This window comes from Phyllobates terribilis, unplaced genomic scaffold, assembly GCF_046119375.1.
Source record: "Phyllobates terribilis strain yellow unplaced genomic scaffold, ASM4611937v1 Scaffold_5__5_contigs__length_657084704, whole genome shotgun sequence".
Lineage (NCBI taxonomy): Eukaryota > Metazoa > Chordata > Amphibia > Anura > Dendrobatidae > Phyllobates > Phyllobates terribilis.
This window is the reverse complement of record NW_027362765.1, coordinates 314,639,992-314,659,041: the sequence shown is the minus strand read 5'-3', so window position 1 is coordinate 314,659,041 and position 19,050 is coordinate 314,639,992. Positions and strand designations below refer to the sequence as shown.

At 45.4% G+C, this 19,050-nt stretch overlaps 1 protein-coding gene across 1 annotated transcript in view; it reads right to left on the bottom strand.

The window, feature by feature from the left end:
* Positions 1-18,093, bottom strand: part of LOC141273081 (oocyte zinc finger protein XlCOF7.1-like) — a 36,594-nt gene extending 18,501 nt beyond the window's left edge. The window contains exons 1-5 of the mRNA XM_073684441.1: positions 18,009-18,093; positions 8,903-8,984; positions 6,148-6,305; positions 5,890-6,072; positions 4,565-4,685 (exon numbers count right to left, since the gene is read on the bottom strand). Coding sequence (XP_073540542.1) covers positions 4,565-4,685; positions 5,890-6,072; positions 6,148-6,225 — 382 coding nt within the window. The 5' untranslated portion in view covers positions 6,226-6,305; positions 8,903-8,984; positions 18,009-18,093. The remainder of the gene's footprint in view (positions 1-4,564; positions 4,686-5,889; positions 6,073-6,147; positions 6,306-8,902; positions 8,985-18,008) is intronic.
* Positions 18,094-19,050: the final 957 nt, after the last annotated feature.

Sequence of the window (19,050 nt, the reverse complement as noted above, 5' to 3'; positions counted from 1 at the left end):
ATATTCATCTTTTTGATCGCGTGTTAATCCAAGTTTTGTTTGGCGGTATGATGATAAAGCATTGTTTTTTGCTTGCTTTTTTATTTATTTTTTTTACTGTGTTCACTAAAGGGGTTAACTAGTGGGACAGTTTTATAGATCAGGTCATTCTGGACGCAGCGATACCAAATGTGTACTTTTATTGTTTGTTTGTTTTTTTCATAATAATATTTATTGATGGGTACATTATATTTTTTATTTTTGGTGGATTATTTTTTGATATTTTTACAAAAAAAATTTTTTCTTCATTTTTTTTTAAACACTTTTTGGACTTTTATTCTATGTCCCACTATGGGACTTTCACTTTTTTTTATTCTGATCGCCTGTATAGCATAGGGATGGTCCCTGTGCTGTACAGGCTGTCAGCGCTGCAGATGATACTTAGGGCATGCACCTGCGCATGACCAAAATATCTTCCTGCTGTCTGGTGACCCAGATGTTGTCATGACGACATTGGGTCGTCATGGTAACATCCAGGAAGCCGCGGCAGACAGCGCTGGAGGCTGGGAGAGGAGGCAAGTATTGCAATCACCTCCCCTTGCCCCCGCAATGCTGCGATCGACTTCAATCGCAGCATTTAGGGGGTTAATGTGAGAGGAGCGGTGCAGGACCGCTACCTGCACATAGTCACAGCTGACAGCGATCGCCCCGCACAGCTGGTGTGCGGGCGTGATCGCCATATGACCTAATAGTACGTCATAGGTCCAATCGGCCCAGGTCACCAAGACATAATATTAGGTCACACGTCAGAAAGGGGTTAAAGGGAATCTGTCACCCCCCTGGGCGATATCAGACCACTACTATGGCCATACAGGGTATAGAACAGTAAATCTATACTTACCTCTATGGCCCATAGTAGAGGTCTGATTGCTGAGAAATCTTCTTTAAAAAAAATCCGTTTTGCAGAGGCTTGGCGTCCGGGGGACGCCAAGCAAACCCCTCCTATCTGTTTATTATACACGTAATTCGCCACCCCTTTTGGAAATTAACATAATCCCCCTTCCCCGTCACGTCACAGGGCGCTGCGACAGGCCCTGTGACGTTCCCTGCGCTCCCTTGCATCCGCGCTTTGTTTCCCTCCGGCGCTGTTTGGCTGCGCACTTGTGTGACGCTTGACACAGCCTCGCATTGCACAAGCGCTGGGGAGCCACTGAGACTTCCGCTCCAGTGACCCCCGTCCCCATTTCCGCTCTTCATCCTGAATATTTTCAGCCATAAAATATATTGATGAAGCTATGGTGAGTATTTTTATTGGTATATGGTCTCCCATGCTGTATGTGCTGCCCCCCTCCTTGTATTTGTGCTGCCCCCATCCTGTCCCCACCATCCAATCCTGGTATGCGTGGCACCCCTCACCCCCAATCCTGGTATACGTGGCACCCCTCATCTCTATCCTGGTGTGTATGGTATCCCTCATCCTGGTATGCGTGGCACCCCTCACCCCCAATCCTGGTATATGTGGCACCCCTCATCTCTATCCTGGTGTGTATGGTATCCCTCATCCTGGTATGCATGGCACCCTATCCCTCACTCCCAATCCCGGTATGTGTGGCATCCCTTACCCCCAATCCCGGTATGTGTAGCACCCCTCATCCCGGTATGCGTGGCACCCCTCACCCCCAATCTCGGTATGCGTGGCACCCCTCACCCCCAATCCCGGTATGTGTGGCACCCCTCATCCTTATCCTGGTGAGTATGGTATCCCTCAACCTGGTATGCATGGTACACCATCCCTATCCTGGTGTGTATGGTATCCCTCATCCTGGTATGCATGGCACCCCATCCCTCATTCCCAATCCCGGTATGCGTGGCACCCCTCATCCCTAATCCCGGTATGCGTGGCACCCCTCATCCCCAATCCCGGTATGCGTGGCACCCCTCATCCCCAATCCCGGTATGCGTGGCACCCCTCATCCCCAATCCCGGTATGCATGGCACCCCTCATCCCCAATCCCGGTATGCATGGCACCCCTCATCCCCAATCCCGGTATGCGTGGCACCCCTCACCCCCAATCACAGTATGCGTGGCACTCCTCACCCCCAATCCCAGTATGCGTGGCACCCCTCACCCCTATCCTGGTATGTATGGCACCCCTCATCACTATCCTGTATGTATGGTATCCCTCATCCTGGTATGCATGGCACCCCATCCCTCATCCCGGTATGCATGGCACTCCACTCCTCATCCCCAATCCCGGCATGCGTGGCACTCCACCCCTCATCCCCAATCCCGGCATGCGTGGCACCCCTCATCCCCAATCCCGGCATGCGTGGCACCCCTCATCCCCAATCCCGGCATGCGTGGCACCCCTCATCCCCAATCCCGGTATGCATGGTCCCCTCACCCCCCAATCCTGGTATGCGTGTTACCCCTCACCCCCCAATCCTAGTATGCGTTTTACCCCTCACCCCCCAATCCTGGTATGCGTGGCACCCCTCACCCCCCAATCCTGGTATGCGTGGCACCCCTCACCCCCCAATCCTGGTATGCGTGGCACCCCTCACCCCCCAATCCTGGTATGCGTGGTACCCCTCACCCCCCAATCCTGGTATGCGTGGTACCCCTCACCCCCAATCCTGGTATGTGTGGTACCCCTCACCCCCCAATCCTGGATCCTGGTATGCGTGGTACGCCTCACCCCCCAATCCTGGTATGCGTGGTACCCCTCACCCCCAATCCTGGTATATGTGGTACCCCTCACCCCCAATCCTGGTATATGTGGTACCCCTCACCCCCCAATCCAAGTATGTGTGGTACCCCTCACCCCCCAATCCTGGTATGCGTGGTACCCCTCACCCCCAATCCTGGTATGTGTGGTACCCCTCACCCCCCAATCCTGGTATGCGTGGTACCCCTCACCCCCAATCCTGGTATGTGTGGTACCCCTCACCCCCCAATCCTGGTATGCGTGGTACCCCTCACCCCCCAATCATGGTATGCGTGGTACCCCTCACCCCCAATCCTGGTATGTGTGGTACCCCTCACCCCCCAATCCAAGTATGTGTGGTACCCCCCAATCCTGATATATGCATGGTCCCCTCACCCCACAATCCTGTTATATGTGGCCCCCCTCATCCCTTTCACACTGTAGACACATAGAAACATACAAAAAAAATAAACAGTTATACTCACCTTTCTTCTCTGTACTCCAGCGCTGCTGTGTCCTCTCTGCCGGAGGCCGGGGGAGGAGTGCGGCGCCGGAGCGCTGCGCTGTCCGGCGCCATTTTGCTGAAGACACACTGTAAATGTGTCTTCAGTAAAATGGCGCCAGATAGCGCAATGTGCACGCGCCGGTCCGACGCATTCACTCCGCCCCCGGTCTCCAGCGAAGAGAGACGTCGCGGCAACGCTCCTCCCGGTCAGGTAAGTATGCAAGTATGGCGCCGGAGATCCACAGTATGCGTTCAGTGTGTAAGCATACCGCGCGATCTCCGGCGCCATACACCTCCTCTTACCTGTAACGGCTGGATGCCTGCTTCTCTCTTGAGCCAGACTGTGCGTCACGCATGCGCAGTCTATGGAGGCTTCAGACAGAAACACGCATACCGCCTTATATTATAGATGGCTGAAAATAAGCAGATAGGAAGGGTTGGCTTGGTGTCCCCTGGACGCCAAGCCTCTGCAAAACGGATTTTTATTTAAGAAGATTTCTCAGCAAACAGACAACTACTATTGGTAAGAATAGATTTACTTTTCTATACCCTGTATGGCCGTAGTAGAGGTCTGATATTGCCCAGGGGGGGGGGGGGGGGGGGGGGGGTGACAGATTCCCTTTAATAGGGTATAAAGGAGTCAGTTATTAAAGGAAACCTGTCACCAGGTTTTCCCAATATAAAGTATGGCCACCAGTTTTAAAGTCTCTTTTGCAGACTTCTAATAAGCTGTTTGTAAGTCTCCAATCCCCTACTTTTTATTATTCCCCTCGCTTCGGCGCCTCCTTTCTTGTCGTAATCACCATCATCCTGCCCTGCTTCATATGGATGACACGTCCTGCACAGGCATACTTCATTCTACCCTGCAGAGGGCAGAGCAAAGTACTGTAATGTGCACGCAACAGGAAAGGTCATATGGCGGCAACAAACAGGAAGTAAAGTTAGCAAACGTGAATTACAGTACTCTGCCTTCAGCAGGGCAGAGAGAAGTACACCTGAGCAGGAGAGCGATTAGGGGACACTGTAAATAACATAGGATGCGTCATCTACATGAATCAGGGCAGATGGACAATGCTTGTGATGAGAGAGGAGGCGCCGAAAACCAGCGACGCCCATCAGACCTGACCTCACAATATGGTAGAATAATAAAAGGTATTTTTGTACTATGCAGAGGTCAACCATAAACATTATTCTGTTGTGCTGTCAAACCCAACTTTACCATGGTGTTTCACAAACTAAATGAGTTGTTGAAAAACAATTAATTCCAATCGATGACAGAAGAAATCAAACAGCTACACAAAATTCATACCAACTCTGTACACAAGTGACCTACTAACACAGCGCAGAGGATGGTGGTGGAACGTTGTCTTACCAAGTGGTGTGATGGGCTGGTGGGTCTCCATAATATCCTTGTAAAGATCCTTATGGCTTTCCAAATACTCCCACTCCTCCATGGAGAAATAGACAGTGACGTCCTCACACCTTACAGGAACCTGACAAACAGGGATAAATTATCATCTGTACACATCCTATTGGGAATTTACCGTATTTTTCGGACCATAAGACGCACCTAGGATTTAGAGGAGGAAAATAGGAAAAAAAATATTTAAGCAAAAAATGTGATCATGATGCCCTGTTATAGGGGAGGGAGTCTGCTGGCTACACTGGTATTGGGGTAATGTCCCCCAATTCGGTTAATATCCTCCATCCTGGTATGTATGGCCACTCCTTCCTTCCTACGTGGCTCTCATCCCCATCCTGGATTGCATGGCACCCCCTGATCCCCATCCTAGTTTTCATGGCACCCTTGATCCCCCATCCTGGTATGCATGGCACCCCTTGAGCCCCCATCCAGGTATGCATGGCACCCCTTGATACCCCATTATGGTATGCATGGCACCCCTTGATACCCCATTATGGTATGCATGGCACCCCTTGATACCCCATTATGGTATGCATGGCACCCCTTGATACCCCATCCTCATATGCATGGCACCCCTTGATCACCCATGCTGGTATGCATGGCACCCCTTGAGCCCCCATCCTGATGCCCACAAAAAAAAAAAAAAAAATCAATCAATCATACTCACCTCCTCTCCTCCAGCGCTGTCCCGCTCTGCTGCTGACACTCACTGTGTGAGCCGCGCATGACAGGGCGCGCATTGCGTCCCTGCCATGCGCCCTCACACAGTGTGAGAGCGCGCACACTGTACCGCAGCGCGGCTCCTGCTGCCGCTCTGCGTTCAGTGTGCCTGCTATTAAAGACCATGGATATTCGCTACAACCCATGGGAGTGGGTTGTAGTGAATATTCATGAGCTTTAATAGCGGGCACACAAACCGCAAAGAGCGGCAGCAGGAGCCGCGCTGCGGTACAGTGTGCCGGCTATTAAGGAAAATTAATATTCCCTGCTCCCCACGACCATGGGGGTGGGGAGTAGGGAATATTCATTTTCTTTAGTAGCGGGCACAGCGCAGGCTGCAGCAGTCGGCTGCTGCCTCCTGTGCCCCGCTGATCCCCCACTGCTGCTCCCCCAGACCTCCTACCACGCAGAGCCACAGTATATACAGGGAGATAGTATTCGGACTATAAGACGCACCCCCCACTTTCCTCCAAAATTTTGGAGGAAAAAAGTGTGTCTTATAGTCCGACAAATAAGGTATGTATTATTTGACCAATATTTCTAGCAGCGCTCACCTCTCCAGTCAGAAGTTCAATGATCCGATTTGTGAGGTCTAGAATCGCGTTCTTCTGCTCTTTATGAAACTTTGAATGAACTAATGGCATCATGGCAGGGTTTTGAGTCTTCCCGAATCCCGATGTACTGGGAGGGTTTTTGGGCGTTGTGCAGAGACCAGACTTCTTCAAAGGTCCATAATCCTAAATAAAAGGACAGACATTAGAGCTGTTTGGGGTTCATTTTACTTTGATTATTGTAATCTTTGTATCCATCACCTCTCCGGTCAGCAAGTAAATGATCTCCAAAGTGATATTTAATATTTTTTTAGTCAAGTGGTTCCTGCATTTGTCCATCTTCAAATGTCAGCAAAGGTTTTTGGAACTCTCTTCACTTTGACGATAAATTTCACGTTTAGATGTCCTTCCAGTAGAATCTACAAAGATGGAAGGCACAATTCAAACATTGTAATATCCTGATCATGGCTGTCAATGGCCTCTTCTAGAAAGCTAATTTTTATTAGAACATGGTTGTGGAAAAGACATCAAAGCCATGACTAATTATACTTTAGCATACATCAAACGCATCTTACATGCCTTATTATAATAAATTTTGCATACGCTATACCAGGGCTTCTCAATATCCATTTATTTATAGAGGGTCCTCCCAAGCCTGAACATGGTGCCACTTGGGTCTCATAAGTGGTCAGTGTCAATGCCAAAACTTAAGAATTAGTTGCTTTTATTTTTTTTCTGAATCACATACAAGATTAACATTAAAAGGGAACCCGTCAACAGTTTTACACCTTATAAACGATGCCCATAACCTTTAAAAGGATGAATATGGGGTTCCTACAACTCCTTTATAGCCTCATAGGTGCCCCTGCATACCTCAGAAAAAGTGTTTTATACATGTCCTGCGCTGTATGCAAATTGTGTGGTCCAGTCCAATGGGCTAACCCAGATTGCGCTCGGCGCCACCCAGTCCCTTCAAACGTCTCTTCTATCTTGATGGAAGTGATGTCTTCTACGTCATTAACACAGTACTCGAAGTCTCATGCTGCCGCATTGGAATCAGACTTGCGAAGACACACCTCACTCTGCCCTACTGAACTGCCAGGGAGCTGGGAACATAAAAGTGTAGCCAGCATGACTTCACTCTGCTAGTGTCTGATTCCACTGCGTAAGTGCAAAACTTCTAGCACTGTGTGGATGGCAGAGAGACAACATCCACTTCCATCAAGATAGAAGAGACAGCGTTTTAAGGGACTGGGGTGCTGATCGCAATCTGGATTCACCCATTGTAAACACTTTTTCTGAGTTATGCAAGGGCACCTACGTAGGTATAAAGGGGTTTCAGGAACTCTATTAACATGCTTTTAAAAGGTGATGTGCATGGCTTATAAGGTGTCTCTCTCGCTCGTTTTTTATCCTGATGCATCATCTTTTTTGTGGGTTTTATTTGCCATTTCATGAGTGCTCTTACAATGTTTTTGCCGTTGTTATTGTTTTTCAGCCATCTCATTGCTTTCAATATCAACGTATAAAGCGTCTTTAGAATGGAAGATGCCGGAACAATGGTCAGCTCGCTTCCTTTTTTTTTTTTTTTTTTAAAATCGTTTGGCGTCTTTGAAAATGTGAAGTGGTTAAAAGACGTACAAAACACTGAATATATGAATAGAAAGTCGTTATTACCTAGAAATGCACAAGCCGATTCTTTTGAGAGTTTAGTTAACACTTTTTCAGGTGGGTTTTGGAGTGGGCCTACATATAAAAATGAAGTCATGTGCACATACCCTTAGACCATGCAAGAATGGTTTCCTAAGACCAAGCCACCAGCAACAGTGGAGGAAACAAGAGAAATAGGGCAAGGAGCCATTAGGGCCTTTTCTGTGAGATGTGCTTTGCCTCTTAAAGCAACACCCCAGTGGCATTTGTGCAGACACAACTATTAGATACTAGTTGTCATTTTGTGGTAATAGTTTAGAGGGGGTTGTGCGAATTTTGATATCCTTTAGCCAAAGAGTCCTTTAAAAGAAAAAAAAAAAAAAAAAAAAAAAAAAAGATAAAATGTCTCATTGCCTTGACCCATAGTGATTAGCTGTAATCTGCGGGTGAATCTGACAGCCAGTATTAATGGGGTTGTACGGCCTTAGGGTAAAAGTCTGCAGTCTAGGATTCTCTGGTGCAGGAAGCAGGCGGACATGTGATTTGCATACTTCTGGTCACATTCTGACTAGACTGTATCGGGCCTCGCTCAATACACTTGCATATAGCGAGGCAGCATCCATCAATTTGACATATGACCATATGTATGAAACTTGCGAGTCATGAACACGCCACTTCCAGTGCTGGACCCGGAGAATCCACGCTGCGTGCGAGATAGGAGGATTCACAAGTCTACAATCTCAGCGTGACTACAGATTTGTAGCTTAAAGGGAACCTGTGAGCAGGATTTTGCTAAGTAAACTACAGGCACTGTCATGTTGGGGCTGCTGCACTTATTGATATGATATTGGAGGTAAAGAAATCCGTCTTGTGGTTCTTATGTAATCAGTGTTTGCAGTTTTGAGTTAATGATATCTTTCTCTCTCTCTGTCTGGCTGCTTCTATGATGAGGAACATACCTGTGTATCCGGGATGAGCCTGTGGGCAGGTCTTATCTTGCTGATCTGGCCTAGCGCACCATGGAAAGACCCCATTTACAGTCCTACCCCGGAGCACCGGCATGTCTTTAACGCAAAACTGCAAACACTGATTACACAAGAACCACAAGATGGATTTCATCACCTCACGTATCATATTAATCAGTGCAGTAGCCCCAACATGACACTGCCTGTAGTTTACTTAGCCAAATCCTGCTGACAAGTACGCTTTAAGGCTGGACAACCCCTTTAAATTCCACTGCTGCATCAGCAAAGAAGAAATTAAGGAAGAAATCAATGGGCTGTTGTTAGTGTAACACATTTGATAAAAGTCAGCAGAACCTGCAGATTTCAGCTGGACCATTCATCCATAGACTGAACATACGTACGTATAGGGGCCTCCTGGCTCAGGAAGTCAGGGAAAAGAAGCATCAGGCATGTTTAATCTTCATCATCTACATGGAATCCACACTACCAAATAAATAAAAACAAATCTTTTTCTTAATCTAAAAGAAAAAAATATGTATTACAAGCAGTAATTAAATTATTATTATTATTATTATTATTGGCCTTCAGCTCGATCTCAAGCCATGGCAACTTGATGGATGAATGCTCTCTGTAGGAACATCGATCTTGTGCAATCCTAGATAGGTCAACCAGGGTCTTCTCTGCTGTTATCTAGAATGTATCATTCGACCGGGTTGCTGTTCTTCCTCTTCGCTTTGTTCCTGCTATACTTCAGACCATGATGACCTTCTCCAATGATTGCTCTCTTCGTCTGATGTGTCCAAAGTAGGCAAGTCATAGCTTGGTGATCCTTGCTTCGAGTGACATGTCTGGCTTGATTTGTTCCAAAATTTATTTGTTTGTTCTTTTTGCCATCCAAGGTATTGATAGCATCCTTCTCCAGCACCACAATTCGAAGGTGTTGATTCTTCTTCTATCTTGTTTCTTTATCATCCAGTTTTCACATCCATATGTTACTACAGAAGAGACTAAACTATGTACGAGCCATATCTTCGTCCCCAGTGAAATGTTCCTTGATTTGAAGACCTTGTCCAGTGACTTAATTTTGATTTGCCCCATAGCTAGTCTCCTATTGACTTACGGTGTCATCGCTGCATTTTGAGTGATCATTGATCCTAGTAGGTTGAAGTCCTTTACAACTTTCGTCGCCGTCCATCTCAAAAGGTGTCCTGGTCGCACCTGGCAGTAGTCAATATCTTTGTCTTCCCTTTATTGAGTAGGAGTCCCACGTTCGAGGTTTCCATCTTGACTCTCCGTAATAAGTCCTTCATTCCATCTACACTTGTTGCTATCAATGTTGTATCGCCTGCACAAGCAGTAAAAAAGGTCTAAATTGAAGGAGTTGTTCAGTTACAACAAATTGATGACCTATCCATTGGAATTTTTCAGGGCTGTGGAGTCAGTAAGCCAAACCTCCGACTCTTCCTCCTCAATTTCCATGACTCTGACTCCAAATCCCTCATACATGGCTCATGTGTAAGTGATACATTTACTGTTGTACAGATTCATCTCAGCTAAAAGTCTAGACCCTTAAATCAGGAAAATGACATATCATAACTTTCCCAAATTCTTATGAAAAAAATATTACCCACAAACTGCATTGAACAAATGTACCCAATTTATTATATATTTTATGAGTTGGAGTTGGTCCATTTTATACCGACTAAACCAAAATGAACACCGACTCCACAGCCCTGGCTGACGGGGCTGTATGGCAGCTTGGTTTTTGTGGGATAAGATGACATTTTCAGTTATAACTTTTTTATTTACATTTGACTTTTTGATTGTATTTTATTCCACTTTTTTGGGGCAAAATGATGAAGAAGCATATTGTGTAATTTTTTTTGGGGGGGGGGGGAGGGGGGAGGGTGTTTTCTTTTTATTTATTAATAATAATCTCCTCACAACATAATCCAGAGCTGTGAAGTCTGAGTCAGTCGGTATAAAATGGACCGACTCCTAAAATATATAATTCGGTACAGTAATACAGTGCTGTAAATGATTTCGTAAGAATTTGGGAAAGCTATGAAATGGCCTATAAATGTCTGTTCTGTTCCTGCTCTAAGGATCTGGGCTTTTACTTGAGATGAATCTGTGCTGCACTTTATGTACACGCTCAGTAGTGAGGCCGTGCTGTGGAGTCAGGGAAATTGAGGAGTCGGAGGTTTGGTCACTCCAGCCTGGCCAAAACAGATTCAGGGCATCAGAGCTGGCATCTGTTACTTATTCAAATCTGTGAAAGTTGGTTATTTGCCCATTTTAATGCCAGCTTTAATGTCTGTTGCTCAGAACCCATTAAGGTCAGGCTGGGGAGACCTAAATTTGATGCAAGGCATTACCATCTGTGTATTATTAGGGGCCCAAGATCATTTAACCCTTTAAAAACAAATACTTATTCAAATTGTCAAAATTGACTGTCAGCCCACTTTGATACCAGTTCTGATGGGCAGAACCCATGTGGGCCAGGCTGTGCAAGGCATCACTATCTGTGTAACTGGCAGGGCTCTGGAGTCGGTAATGCAAACCTCCGACTCCTCAATTTCCATTACACTGATTCCACGACTCCCTCATACATGGCTCATGTTTAAGTGATAAATTTACTGTAGCACAGATTCATCTCAGCTAAAAAAAAATAGACCTTTAGATCAGGAATAGGACATTTCATAACTTTCCCAAATTCTTCTGCAAAAATATTCCCCATAAACTGCATTGAATTACTGTACCCAATTTATTAGCGTATTTTTCGGACTATAAGACGCACTTTTTTCCTCCAAAATTTTGGAGGAAAGTGGGGGGTGCGTCTTATAGTCCGAATACTATGTCCCTGTATATACTGTGGCTCTGTGTGGTAGGAGGTCTGGGGGAGCAGCAGTGGGGGATCAGGGGGGCAAAGGAGGCAGCAGCCGACTGCGCTGTGCCCGCTACTAAAGAAAATGAATATTCCCTGCTCCCCACCCCCATGGGCGTGGGGAGCAGGGAATATTCATTTTCCTTAATAGCCGGCACACTGCACCGCAGCGCGGCTCCTGCTGCGCTCTGTGTGCCCGCCATTAAAACTCATGAATATTCACTACAACCCACTACCATGGGTAGTGGGACGGCTTGTATACTTTTTTTGATCAAAAATAGTTCACTAAGTACCCTATATTTATTATGCAACTTTGCTTTACATTTATATATAATGATGGTAGGGTATGAGATATATTTTTGTCTTTTGTAGGTTTTGCTTCTTTTTGCTAGTGTGAACATGCTCCTATTTCTTGCATGTCTACCATCTTAGACCTCAGTTCACATTGCTTGGTTTTTTGTCTTGTTTGCATTCTGTGCAATTTAAGGGTGTGGCATCCCCTTTTTTGAGCTGATTAGTATATATGTAGCTTACCACGGGCCTAGGTGGTCTGGAGTTGGGACCCGGTCCTATTTGTCTACCCTTTTATATGCATTACTTCAACTTTGATATACAGTAAGGTTTTTAATATAGGCAGTATAGGTACCGTCCCAATTTAGGGTCACCTTGCCGCTGGTGGGACGGCTTGTATACTTTTTTTGATCAAAAATAGTTCACTAAGTACCCTATATTTATTATGCAACTTTGCTTTACATTTATATATAATGATGGTAGGGTATGAGATATATTTTTGTCTTTTGTAGGTTTTGCTTCTTTTTGCTAGTATGAACATGCTCCTATTTCTTGCATGTCTACCATCTTAGACCTCAGTTCACATTGCTTGGTTTTCTATCAGAAAAAGCCAAGTGCAGCACAGAGCAGTCCCATAGGGAATGAATCAGGAGCGGCTAGACAGAACAGGGTCCCTGTGCAAGAATAATATACAGTGGGTACGGAAAGTATTCAGACCCCTTTAAATTTTTCACTCTTTGTTTCATTGCAGCCATTTGGTAAATTCTAAAAAGTCAATTTTTTTCCTCATTAAAGTACACTCTGCACCCCATCTTGACTGAAAAAAAAACAGAAATGTAGAAACTTTTGCAAATTTATTAAAGAAAAACTGAAATATCACATGGTCATAAGTATTCAGACCCTTTGCTCAGACACTCATATTTAAGTCACATGCTGTCCATTTCCTTGTGATCCTCCTTGAGATTGGTCTACTCCTTCATTGGAGTCCAACTGTGTTTAATTAAACTGATAGGACTTGATTTGGAAAGGCACACACCTGTCTATATAAGGCCTCACAGCTCACAGTGTATGTCAGACCAAATGAGAATCATGAGCTCAAAGGAACTGCTTAGAGACAGAATTGTGGCAAGGCACAGATCTGGCCAAGGTTACAAAAGAATTTCTGCATTACTCAAGGTTCCTAAGAGCACAGTGGCCTCCATAATCCTTAAATGGAAGAAGTTTGGGACCACCAGAAGTCTTCCTAGACCTAGACATCCAGCCAAACTGAGCAATCGTTGGAGAAGAGCCTTGGTGAAAGAGGTAAAGCAGAACCCCAAGATCACTGTGGCTGAGCTCCAGAGATGCAGTAGGGAGATGGGAGAAAGTTCCACAAAGTCAACTATCACTGCTGCCCTCCACTAGTTGGGCCTTTATGGCAGAGTGGCCCGATGGAAGCCTTTCCTCAGTGCAAGACATATGAAAGCCTGCTCAAGCCCGAGGTTGCACAAAAACACATGAAGGATTCCAAGACTATGAGAAATAAGATTCTCTTGTCTGATGAGACGAAAGAACTTTTTGGTGATAATTATAAGCGCTATGTGTGGAGAAAACCAGGAACTGCTCATCACCAGCCCAATACAATCCCAACAGTGAAACATGGTGTGGCAACATCATGCTATGGGGGTGTTTTTCAGCTGCAGGCACAGGACGACTAGTTGCAATTGAAGGAAACATGAATGTGGCCAAGTACAGAGAAATCCTGGATGAAAACCTTTTCCAGAGTGCTCTGGTCCTCAGACTTGGCCAAAGGTTCACCTTCCAACAAGACAATAACCCTAAGCACACAGCTAAAATAACAAAGGAGTGGCTTCAGAACAACTGTGTGACCATTCTTGACTGGCTCAGCCATAGCCCTGACCTAAACCCAGTTGAGCATCTCTGGAGAGACCTGAAAATGGCTGTCCACCAACGTTCACCATCCAACCTGATGGAACTGGAGAGGATCTGCAAGGAAGAATGGCAGAGGATCCCCAAATCCAGGTGTGAAAAACTTGCTGCATCATTCCCAAGAAGACTCATGGCTGTACTAGCTCAAAAGGGTGCATCTACTCAATACGGAGCAAAGGGTCTGAATACTTACAGTACAGACCAAAAGTTTGGATACACCTTCTCATTTAAAGATTTTTCTGTATTTTCATGTGTTATGATCTGCTACAGAGACTAAGGAAAGACAGGAGATCTGTCCCTACAATAGAACTAAACTAGATCCCTACGATGTAATGGGGAACCTGATCCTGCGATCAGACCCGCTAAAGTCCTCAGCTAGTCTGTACGAAGACCTATAGATGTGAGGGAGGGATCCCTACAAGATCTAGGGACTGGGATAAGTTGGACACCCCCTAGCAGAAATAGTAGCAGTCAAAGACAAAACACACAACAAAAAGCATAGAGGTCAGAAGACCTAGCAAAACTAACAGAGAACGGCAACAGAGCACCAAGCTAGCTCAACAGTAGTAAATACAATGAAGTCCAGCAATGCCAGGAGGGCGGAGCCGGATTAAATAGGCAAAACTGGTCATGTGACCAGCAAACTAAAAAAAACCTAACAGGAGAGTTGTAACATCATGACTTTGAAAATTGTACATTCACACTGAAGGCATCAAAACTATGAATTAACACATGTGGAATTATATACTTAACAAAAAAGTGTGAAACAACTGAAAATATGTCTTATATTCTAGGTTCTTCAAAGTAGCCACCTTTTGCTTTGATGACTGCTTTGCACACTCTTGGCATTCTCTTGATGAGCTTCAAGAGGTAGTCACCGGAAATGGTCTTCCAACAATCTTGAAGAAGTTCCCAGAGATGCTTAGCACTTGTTGGCCCTTTTGCCTTCACTCTGCAGTCCAGCTCACCCCAAACCATCTCGATTGGGTTCAGGTCTGGTGACTGTGGAGCTCAGGTCATCTGGCGTAGCACCCCATCACTCCCCCTCTTGGTCAAATAGCCCTTACACAGCCTGGAGGTGTGTTTGGGGTCATTGTCCTGTTGAAAAATAAATGATGGTCCAACTAAACACAAACCGGATGGAATAGCATGCCGCTGCAAGATGCTGTGGTAGCCATGCTGGTTCAGTGTGCCTTCAATTTTGAATAAATCCCCAACAGTGTCACAAGCAAAGCACCCCCACACCTCCTCCTCCATGCTTCACGGTGGGAACCAGGCATGTAGAGTCCATCCGTTCACCTTTTCGGCGTCACACAAAGACACGGTGGTTGGAACCAAAGATCTCAAATTTGGACTCATCAGACCAAAGTACAGATTTCCACTGGTCTAATGTCCATTCCTTGTGTTCTTTAGCCCAAACAAGTCTCTTCTGCTTGTTGCCTGTCCTTAGCAGTGGTTTCCTAGCAGCTATTTTACCATGAAGACCTGCTGCACAAAGTCTCCTCTTAACAGTTGTTGTAGAGATGTGTCTGCTGCTAGAACTCTGTGTGGCATTGACCTGGTCTTTAATCTGAGCTGCTGTTAACCTGTGATTTCTGAGGCTGGTGACTCGGATAAACTTATCCTCAGAAGCAGAGGTGACTCTTGGTCTTCCTTTCCTGGGGCGGTCCTCATGTGAGCTAGTTTCTTTGTAGCGCTTGATGGTTTTTGCAACTGCACGTGGGGACACTTTCAAAGTTTGCCCAATTTTTCGGACAGACTTACCTTCATTTCTTAAAGTAATGATGGCCACTTGTTTTTCTTTACTTAGCTGCTTTTTTCTTGCCCTAATACAAATTCTAACAGTCTATTCAGTAGGACTATCAGCTGTGTATCCACCAGACTTCTGCACAACACAACTGATGGTCCAAACCCCATTTATAAGGCAAGAAATCCCACTTATTAAACCTGACAGGGCACACCTGTGAAGTGAAAACCATTTCCGGTGACTAACTCTTGAAGCTCATCAAGAGAATGGCAAGAGTGTGCAAAGCAGTCATCAAAGCAAAAAGGAGGCTACTTTGAAGAACCTAGAATGTAAGACATAATTTCAGTTGTTTCACACTTTTTTTTAAGTATATAATTCCACATGTGTTAATTCATAGTTTTGATGCCTTCAGTGTGAATGTACAATTTTCATAGTCATGAAAATACAGAAAAATCTTTAAATGAGGTGTGTCCAAACTTTTGGTCTGTACTGTATGTCCATGTGATATTTCAGTTTTTCTTTTTTAATAAATTTGCAAAAATTTCTACATTTCTGTTTTTTTCAGTCAAGATGGGGTGCGGAGTGTACTTTAATGAGCAAAAAATGAACATTTTAGAATTTACCAAATGGCTACAATGAAAGAGTGAAAAATGTAAAAGGGTCTGAATACTTTCCGTACCCACTATATGGGCCCTTTGCAGTCAAATAGCTCATTATTAGTGTTGAGCGAGTATGTTCTATTAACCCTTTCGCCCAGTATGCTCGGGCCGAGCTCCGAGTATTTATAGCTGCTCGGTGATATGGTTGAATCGCTCCCGTGTGCATGATTTGAGACTGGTTGAGTGTTTTAATACATGTGAGGAATGTCTATTTATTACACATTCCTCACATGTAATAAAGCTGTCAAAAAGTTGCAAATCATGCACATGGGAGCGATTCAAACATATCACCGAGCAGCTGTAAATACTCGGAGCTCGGCCCGAGCATACTCGCTCAACACTACTCATTATAATGCACAATCTCAACTGCTTAGGAGGTGTAGGTGGGCCCCCTTACCTCTTGGGTTCCTTTGCGGCTACATAGGTTACACAAATGGTATGCCTCCCCCTCTGGAATGAATAAAGAGCAGGTTGCGCACGTGCTGGGGTAAAAGTTCTCTGTTATGCTGATTGGTACTGGTTCCAGAGGTCGGACCCCAACTGATCAATAAGTTAACACCAATCCTGTGCTTAGGAGATAAAGGAGTTGTCCGATGAAAACAAGTTAAGTACTGTGATTTTATAATGTTCCTAGCCCTATTATTAAAACTGGGCTTTGAGAACAAGAAATTCACAAGAAATGTGAATTACAATGCTTAATCCTTCCCTGCTTAATCAACACCCCACTGAAAGCACACAATTGCTCGGCCAAGTCAAGAAGTCAAGTCTATGGGAGATTGCTATCTCTGATAACTGCTGTTTAAGGTGTATGGGCACCTGGAAAGCTGTTGCCCACTGTCAGAAAATCCCAGTCCCTGGGCGCAGTGTATTATAAATACACACAAGCTGCGCTTTACTCACCATCCCTGGGTCCAGCGTTGAGTTCATCGCTAATCTTTAAGTCAGTTATTGTCTTCAGCACTGCCGTCACGTTAGCAGCCAATCAGTGAGTTCAGTGGCTCTGATCGGGGAGTGACTTCTACAATGGCACAGCCATTGGGCTCACTGATTGGCTGCCGATATGATGTCAGCGCTGCAGACAATATCAGACTTCTGGGATGGAGACAAAGGCTTAACAATGGACCTGGGGAAAGTGAGTAAAGAATGTTTGTTTGTTGTTAAAGTGCACCTTGTGTTCAGTAAACTACAAATACTGTCAGGTGGGCGACATTACACTGATTATAATGATACCTTGGTTGATGAAATCCGTCCTGTGGATCTTGTGTAATCTTTACTTTCAGTTTGGAGATGATATGCCCGTGCTCCGAGGAGCGCTCTATCTGGTGCTCTGCTTATTCATCTGTATGCTCTTATGACAGCTCACTGTGCCTTCACTGACCTGCCTTCTATTTTACATAATGCATCTAGTAGTGCGGGGCTAGATAAAATAGGAGGCAGGTCAGTGAAGCATCGGTGACCTGCCATAAGAGTATACAGATGAATATGCAAGCAGAGCACCAGACAGAGTGCCCCCCACAGGCCGCCCTGGAGCACGACATATCATTATCTCCAAACTGAAAGTAAAGATTACACAAGAACCACAGGACGGATTTCATGAACCAAAGTATCATTTTAATCAGTATAATGTCGCCCACCTGACAGTGTATGTAGTTTACTGAGCACAATCCTGCTGACAGGTACTCTTTAATAAGAGACTGCACCCGGAGAGTGCGATTTTTTTCAACTCTAGCCTGTTAATGTGGATGAGGCAAGCTGGTGGCTGCAGAGAGGAGGACTCCTTACTTACTGATAATGGCCGTTCTAAACCAAGAAACTGCATTCAGTCCTGGGAATAAAGATGACAACTATTCTAATTGCTCCATGAGCACTCTGCAGAAATAAGAAGACATTAGAGGGAGCAGCACACTACAAGTGATAGATACAGACAGGGACACAACATGGACCGCACCCCGTGACAACCGCCCCCTCCGCTGGAATATACAGAACACCATTACCTAGAGCGACTCCGGTCCCATCAATAATGACGTCTCTCACTCTCAGCATGCTTCCTGGCCGGAAGTTTATGTCGCGGCACATATCACTTCCTGATTATGCGGTTCACCGATGCGTTCCATCTGTGGTAGGTCTCGCTTAGCTTCCGCCTTTTCGATATCACGTGATTTCCTGGCACTGACTTCCGTCTGTACGCTGCAGCTGTGTTCTTACCTGCGGGCTGTCAGCTACCCTGACATTTGTATCTGTATAGTATCCCTCATCCTGCTTCACCTTACAACCTCTGATATAGTCACCCTGGGTTGGAGTATAAATATGTTTTGTTTTCCTGGAGGTCATTTGCTGCTGGACCCCCATTTAGGGTTACGCATGTATGCAGCATGGTTACATTATCGTTCTAGTGGGGCTGAGAAATCTATGAGCTCCTACACTTTGGGATCTGCTCTCCATTCTTACTGACACTCAGTGCCCATAGACCAGACATTCCAACACCAGCAGAATTTGTAAAGGACAGTCTTGTTTTCATTCTGCTCCCCTGGTTGTCTTCATTTCACCCAGACGAATGCCAAGCCTGCGATGCCTGACACCTATTTCGTAAATTAGAATAGTGGTCCTGAGCGACCGGTGGACACACTCAGACGGTGGGCTGCCTCAGGCGCTGGCTTTATGGTCTTTTTGGATTTGGAGGACTTTTTCTAAAATTAAAGGGGTTGTCCTGTGTACACAATTTATGTCCCTTCCACAGTGTAAGGGATAACTTGTTGATCAGTGGTTATCCCACCGCTCAGACCTTCATTGATCAATATATCCAGAACTTTTATCCCTGTTAGAATAGAACAGCAATACACATGCTTGACAACCAGTCAGTTCGTTCCCTATGGGTCTGCCGAGCGTTTTCGCGACAGCCCCACAGAGAATAAATGGAGCAAAAGTTGGCGTCCAACCTGCCGCCCCATCTTGTAACCGGGATAAAAGTTCCCTGTTCTGCCAATTTGTACTGGTCCTTTAGTTGGACACCTGCGGATAGGTGATTACTTATTTTCA